The sequence below is a fragment of the Athene noctua genome, chromosome 9 (genome assembly GCF_965140245.1).
Source record: "Athene noctua chromosome 9, bAthNoc1.hap1.1, whole genome shotgun sequence".
Classification (NCBI taxonomy): Eukaryota; Metazoa; Chordata; class Aves; order Strigiformes; family Strigidae; genus Athene; species Athene noctua.
Window position 1 is genome coordinate 7,146,436 of NC_134045.1, and position 7,414 is coordinate 7,153,849.

At 47.9% G+C, this 7,414-nt stretch overlaps 1 protein-coding gene across 3 annotated transcripts; it reads left to right on the forward strand.

Moving 5' to 3' along the window:
* The first annotated feature begins 20 nt into the window (after positions 1-20).
* On the forward strand, positions 21-7,076 carry FBXL8 (F-box and leucine rich repeat protein 8). Of its 3 annotated transcripts, XM_074913610.1 has the most exons (4): positions 21-386; positions 793-973; positions 4,379-4,523; positions 5,047-7,076. In XM_074913610.1, exons 2-4 carry the CDS (start codon positions 811-813, stop codon positions 6,020-6,022), a joined length of 1,284 nt encoding a protein of 427 aa, XP_074769711.1. In that variant the 5' UTR covers positions 21-386; positions 793-810; the 3' UTR covers positions 6,023-7,076. The 3 variants fall into 3 exon arrangements, with proteins under 3 accessions (XP_074769711.1, XP_074769713.1, XP_074769712.1); XM_074913612.1 differs by lacking the exon at positions 21-386 and having other exon boundaries at positions 826-973; positions 4,446-4,523; XM_074913611.1 differs by lacking the exon at positions 21-386 and having other exon boundaries at positions 842-973; positions 4,293-4,523.
* Positions 7,077-7,414: the final 338 nt, after the last annotated feature.

The following is a 7,414-nucleotide window of genomic DNA, read 5'->3' on the forward strand; positions in this document are numbered from 1 at the left end:
CTCTGCGCGGCGCCGCCCGCTGCTCCGCCGGGACGGGCCAGGCCGGGCGGGCCCCGGGCGGCCCTAGCGGCGGCGGCCCCGCGGGGGAGCCGGGCTGTGTGCGGGCGGAGGGCGGGAAGCGGAACAGCGGAAAAATACCAAACCACCCCATTGAAATGCGAGCGGCATTCCTCTCCCCGTGAATATCTGCCGCTTTTCTCGTACTGACCCCAGGCCCGGCGCCGAGAGCTGGACGGGAGGCCGCGGCGAGGCCGGGTGCTGAGCGCTGAGGAGCTCGGAGCGGGTCTTGCCGAGCCTCGACGCCTCCGGGTCCCCGCGCCCTAGGGCGGCTGGTGGCCCCGGCGGCAGCTGGATGCCCACCCAGCTTCGGCCACTTGATCACTCGGGTGGGTGAGGACGCGTAAGGTGGTCAGAAATGACTGTTCGGATGGGTTAAGGGCTGCCTCCGGCTGGGGCTGTGCCCCTAGCCCGTCAGGGATGGAGGAAAGCGGGGTGCTTGAACCCCCTGCTTAGCTTGTGGCTGACGGCACCGCAAGGCTGATGGGTCCCGGCCAGCACTCATCTGCTTTAACGACAGGGAATAGTGAAAACAAAGATTGTTTGGGGTAGTAATTACTGATCAGTAGAGGAAGTTCTGCTCTTAAACCCTCCCTTCCCTGGAACTCATTTTGGGAAGGTGTCCTAGGATAATTTGAGGAATACAGTAACTCTGCAGCATCTGTAACAGCATCCAGGAGTGTCCGTTTGCTCAGGGGGGGAGAGGGATTAATGATGTGGACTTTCCTTCTCCAGGCAAATCCAGCAGGCTTGATGGGATGCTGCTGTCCAAGAGTGCAGTGGGCGAAGGAGGAGAGCTCCCGAAAGAAGCAAGCAGGGCGTCTGGCAGCGTTTGTGGGAGCAGTGCTGACAGAGGAGACCTCTGGGACTCTGCTTAGCAAAAGCAGAGCAGCGCGATGCGGAGCTCTGCAGGCAGGTAGGAATGCCTGGGCTGGTCCTTGGGTCTCCTGCCAGAGGGGGAAGATGGTGGTGTCAATGTAGCTGCTGAGTTCTGCTGGGCGTTATGGTTTAGTCCTTCCTGCAACAATACTTGAATAATCTCCCACCTCTTTCTGAGCCAGGTGTGGCTGTTAGCTCCACTGTGCCCCTCTGACAGACTAAATGGACAGGCAGTGAGAGTAAAGCAGCTTTTCCCAAGTCCAGGAGAGGTTCTGTGGCAAGCAAAAAGCAAGGAGCTGGATTTGGATCTCCTTCGCTCAGGCTCAGGTAGCAGCCTCCTGGCCAGGCTGCATTTGTCTTGCAGAGATGGCCTCCCACGAGCAGAGGGGTAACAGCAGCTCCCTTGTTTGTCCTCAGCTGGCGAGAAGCTGGCGTGGGCCTTGGGCCAGACTTTGTGCCCTCATGCTAGCTGCTGTCACCCTGGCTTGGCAGTTGGTTTGTGCAAACTCTCTGGGGAAATGAACTTCAAACAAAAGTAGAAAGCATTATAAAATATTTTATATATAAAAATATTTTACATATAAAATATTTTACATATATATCTATTTTCTAAATATATTTACATCTATTTTAATACATATTAAAATACATATAAAACCAATATAAACTAATTTGTTTGCCAAAGGAAAGACATAATTGAAATAAATCCCTGAAGGGGTTAATCTGGGCCAGCTCTCCTGTGTGCTCTGGTTTACAGTGTCAGGCCCTGGGGGGCAGGGAGCACCCCCAGTCCCCTTCAGGGTCAGCAAGCCTGGTGGTGCCAGAACTTCTGGAAACCAGGCTGACAGTTTAAGAAGCAACTCCTGAGTTCATGCATTTAAGGGATAATGGGGTTAAATGAGCCCAGACATCCCAGCCTTCCCCTGCAAAAAACGTGCTGGCTCCCAGAGCCAGGTGGGAATGACAGGGCGAGTTGCTGTGGGGACCATCACCCACTCATGTCCAGTAAAGATTTTCTCCCTGAAGCTAATCTGTTCGCTATATATTGAGGAGGTAGCTGAGACCTGAGTTTCTCTTCCGCTCACCCTTGCTGGGTGCGTGCTTTCAGGGAGCACCCCATGTGGCAAAATCAAAGCGCTTGGGAGTTTCACCCTGGTGTATCCCACTTGGGCAGCGAAGGTGCCCGTGAGGGGAGAGGCTGCGGCTCAGTGGGGTTCAGCTGGTGCAAGATTTGGGTCTTGGGATTCAAGGGCGTGTCTGCTAGGGGACCGCACGGCGGGGTAGGACAGGCTCCCCCGAGCAGCACGGTGGGTCAGCGCTGGGGCCCACCGGGGAAGTGGGGCGCTGGGTAGCTGGTGGGGGACACGGGTGCTGGAGGAGGAGGAGGAGGACAGGGCTCTCAAAGTGTCGTTCCCCTGAAGGACAGCGCAGCGTCCCGGCTCCCACCCCGAGGGCAGGGAAGGCGCCTCTCCCTCCGCTGTTATTTTTGGCTTCTCCTCCTCCGCTCCTCCCTCGGGTGCGCAGCCGGCGCCGGGAGCCGCGGGCAGGCAGCGCAGCGAGGCCGGGCTCTGCTCCGAGAGGTACGCGGTGCCCCTCCCGGGGCTGTGCCTGTCCAGGCCGCGGCGGGCCCTGCTGGCCTGAGACCGGCAGCCGCCCTCCGCCATGCGCTGAACAAAGCGCGGAGATCCTTGGCGGCTCCCCGAGCCGCCCCAAACGCGGCGGCCTCCCCGGGGCAGGCACCAAGGTGGGCCCCAGCCAGCCGCAGCGTCCGCAGACCGTGAACCGTGCTCCTCGCGGACTTCAAGCCATTCGGTTGCTTGAAGTAACACTAATCATTTTGCCTTTCTGCCAGCCCCCCTGCTCTCAGGCCACGTTTTTAAGCTTTTCTAAGCAATCACCACAGCTAGAAATGCACTCTTACTTTCTAAAAGATTCAAGGTCCTTTTTACGTGGCTCCAAGGGCTTGGGCTGTAAGGAAAAACGTAATGAAAATGAAAGGAGCTGAACACGTGACATTTCATGCAGTTCAGCATTTTGGCAAACGTGTACTAGAGATGATATTAAAAACAGCTAAAACTAAAAAAGCAGGGTCCAAGCTGTCAAGGTGATTGTCAGAGAAAATGACAAAAGACTGTGAGTTCCCAGGAAGGAAGCAGGACTGCATCACTTGGATCTTCTAGCTTGGTGGTGGGTGGAAAGGGGGTTGTCACTGATACGATGGTAGATAAGATAGTATAGCTGCTGTGCTACTGCCGTCTCACCCTCAAAATAATGAGTCACGCTTCAAAGCAGTGTATTCTAGAAAAATGTGCAACTGTGTTCCTCTCCGCATTATGCTTTTTGCATTGCTACTCTGTGCTTGCTTCATGTTTTTCAACTCTTCCCCTACTTTGAGGATATCTAGAAGTGTGGGTTTTCTTTTAAATGAAACCTGAGATGCTGAGATAATGCTGTGACTGCAGGAACTGGGGCTTCAGAAGCAAGAGGGCATGCCATGGAATTCAGGGGGAGGTTGTGAGACCTGGCCTATGCTCCAGTGCTAGCCTAGGAAGGGGAGCGTTTACATTTAAATATCCCTCACCTGTTTATGAGAGGGTTGAAGAAATGTCATGTTGGTAGTTTTATTTGTGCAGAAATCTAGAAGATGGATAAAACATTTTGGAAAATGATGAATGAAAAATTTAGGTAAGGGTCTGATGCTATGAACCTCAGCCTTCTTCCCAAGTGTTTATTCTTTTGCATTATGAAATGTTAATCAAAATATGCTTTTCCTAAGTCAGATATGTATAAATGCAATTTATGAGAGCTGGAGTCACATTAATAAAACACTTTTTTCAAGCTGTTGCATCTCATTACAGGCAAGGACCGCTGTAATTAAGGTACTAGTTTCTACTCTAGGCCTTCTGTTTCACTACCAGTAAAAAATGGATATGTGGGGCTGTTTTCTGTGCAGAGCTTCTGCTTGCAAAGAGGGTTTTTTTTTCCCCACAGTTTGAGAAATCTGTCTCAGCTTTTTGAATACCAGTGCAGCAGTACTAGAAAATTCCCTTGCATTTTTATTACTCAGAGTAGCAAAACCTCACTGCAGGAAGCAAGGTGCTTTTTCCCCCAAAGCTTTTATCACATCTTTAACTCTTGAAAAAGTATCACCAAGTTTCTTAGGATTGATTTAAAATAAATGTGCAAAACAATTGGCCAACAGATTTTCTTTATTTTTGTGTTTGATTTCAAAATTTGGTGAAATTTCAAGTTTGAAAAAAATGTTTACTTCCTCTGTGATCTAGTTGCATTGGTTTGATTTGTTAAATAATTTCTAATGTGTGTTTGTCTCTTTTTTTTTTTTTCCCCTTGAACAGAGACTTTTGAGAATTAACTGCAGTTTTGGAAGTTTTTCTCATTTTTAAACCTGACTGAATTGGCAAAATGCCTGCTTCCATTCCAGAACTGTGGAACTACATACCAGAAGAAATCCTCATCCAAATTTTCTATTATCTTTCTCTTCGAGATAGATACATGGTCTTCCAGGTGTGCAGACAGTGGGCTACAGCTGTTTCTTCTAGTTCTGTGTGGCATTTCACAGAGATCAGGTAAGGGGAGTGAGTTTCTAATGTCTGATAACCTCTGCAGGCATAACTAGATCATCGTTTTCGGTGCCTGTCAAACACACCACTCTACTGTGACATTACTGGCATTAATTGTGATTTCTCTGTGATGATACTATCTTACATGACTAGCACCTTTATATATAATAGAGACAATTGCATTATGTGCTGGGGTTTTTTAATTGCTGATGATGATTTGGGTTTTACAGGAAGTATTACATTCTTAGTACCTTGCTCTAAGTTGCTGTTTGAAAATGGCAAGAGACAGTTGCTAACTAGTCAACTTCATCATGACACACACTTCTCTCATGGGACTTTCTGGGGACTGACTCTTCTCGCCTCCTGACTCCTTCAGTCTTTGGCCTTACAGTGACTCTCCAGGCATCAAGGGAGAAGAAAAGTCTGGGGAATCTGTTGATATTTGCAGAAACACTAGTGAAGGAGAGTATTTGCTCTCTGTTTGCTCAGCTCAGCATTCACAGTGACTAGGAGTTTTTTACCGTTTCAGCTGTGATTCAGAGGATGAGGAAGGCATGCTGCAGAGCCTGCTCCAGTTCCTCAGCCAAATCAAACACCTGAAGATTGTGTTTGACCAGTCCAAGGAGGTCAACCGGAAGAATGTGACACGCATCTTGGATGTTTTGGCAAAACAGAACCACAGACTGCAGCAGCTGTGCATTGTGTGCCACGGGGAGAACCCCTATTTCTACTCTGGCCAGGACATCCTCCAGGGCATACGGAATATATGTGACACTAAAAACCAGATAGATCTTCAGCATATTGATTTTCGAAAAATGCCCTTCACTCTTGATGATGAGCTTGTTGAACTCTTAGCTACCACCAACCCAAACTTGCACAGTTTATTTATCAACAACCGCACCCTGGTATGCAATGTGGTGCCAAACACCATTAGGAAAGTTCTCAGAGCATGTCCCAAACTCTCAGCCTTGGGGGTTTACTATGCCAGTTTGTCTGACGATGTATTTCAGGAACTGCTCAAGCCTGAAAGAGCAGCTTTCACCCATTTAGACATTTTCTGTGAGCGCCTGGACAAATATATACCAGTGATCTCAGAAGAACTCTGGGCTGCTGTGAGTCAAAAGCATCCTCAACTCTGTGTAGACCTAGAGTTTGATCATACGGTCCCTGCCTGCAAAATACCACGGATCCTAAAACTGAATATACCTGTGAGCACTCTGCAACTTAATACCTATAATTACATGGTAAATCAGATTAGGTTTGTCACCCAGAGCTACAGCAGTACTTTAAAAAAGCTGATGCTGCAAACCACGTCCTCAGAGGACTTAAATTCCTCGCTAGTAGATCTGGCTAGGCAGTGCAGAAATCTGTTGGAGATCCACTGCTACTGTGTGGTCAGCCAGGAGGTGGTAGAAGCGTTCCTCACGCACTGCCCCAGTCTGAAACAATACACTCTGAAGGTCACCAAGGAACGGCACCCCTGGAAACCGGTAACAGTTCAGTGACCAGCTCCACACAATTTCCTGGGGAAATCGTGGGGTTCTGCAAGAGGACAGGGAAAGAAGATTTAGGGCTATAAGGAAAATGCTGCAAAATGCCCTCTGCACTCACTGAGAACATGCTGTTTCACCAGCACTGTTATATATGATGCACACCTGTTCTGCAGACCAAGCATTTACACTCGAATGTGATAGAGAAAGGATTATACAGAGAAATAGAATTGCCTCCCCTTTTTTTTTTTCTTCTTTATGGGGGCGTGTAGGGCAGGTCTTTTTTCTTCTTTGCCGCTTTATTTAGTGGGAAGGCCAAGTTTACCCTTTGTGGGTTTTTACTGAGGGCCTCAGCAAAATTTGATTTTGATTTTGCATATTGAAAGAATCTCAAAGTCAAGCACATTGTGTCAGGTGCCCGGCAACAACTATAATAGTTAAGGAAGTGGCAGCTTCGGTGCAGCCATTTTCTGCCCAGTAGGGTACTTAGCTGTGCATATTCAGTGAGCTATAGCAACAACTATGGTCATCTGATAGAAAATCAACTCTAACCTTGATAATTCCTCTTTTGGCATTTCAATGATGGTGATCTTACCCGTTACCTGGTTGTCAGGTAACTTCTGGCTTGGAGGGATATAACAGGAGCTGAATTATGTTAATACAAGCAAGAGAAAAAGCACTTAAGGAAAAACATTCACAAGGCAGTATAAAAGACATGTTGCCTGCAAATTCTCTTTTCCCCCTTGTCTGTCTTTTGCTCAGAAATGCAGAGTTCCAGGTTATAATTTGAATGCCTTTTGCAAAGACCTTTGCTTTTATTACATTGTTAGTGTTTCTTGGGAGAATCAAGAGTGTTGACAGTTTTTGCATCTGATACCTGCATTCACATGCAAGTTATCTTGCATCTGAATGAAGATTATGTGTGTGTTGGTTTGCTGTAGCAAAGATTTGATGAATGTTATTTGAAGAGCAGTTCCTGAGTTGAAATGATCCTGGCATAAAGCTACACTGCAAGCACCTACTTAGAGCTATCTAAATGATTATAGTAATAATAATAATAAAGCATATTGTTACCTAGATTTTATGTGTTGATGGTTTTATCACCCTCTCTTCTCACCCAAGAGCCAAATAATTTCTCCTGACAAATAACATAGTCTCTGTAGCCAAATCAGCTTACACTTTTGACTTTTCAAAACCTTGCCAAAGATGTGCAGCCCTGAGGTCTGGCCAGCCCTTGTTCATCTGTGCCAGCCAACATTTAGGACAAGAAAATTCCAAAATAACCATTCAGGTGCCTCCCCCAACATGGCATTGCTGTGCCTGGGCATCCCACAGACTCTCGGCAGGTAGGCTCACCCCAGTGACTTGCTAACCTCCCAGCATAAGGTGCGCAGCACGTGTTCCCTT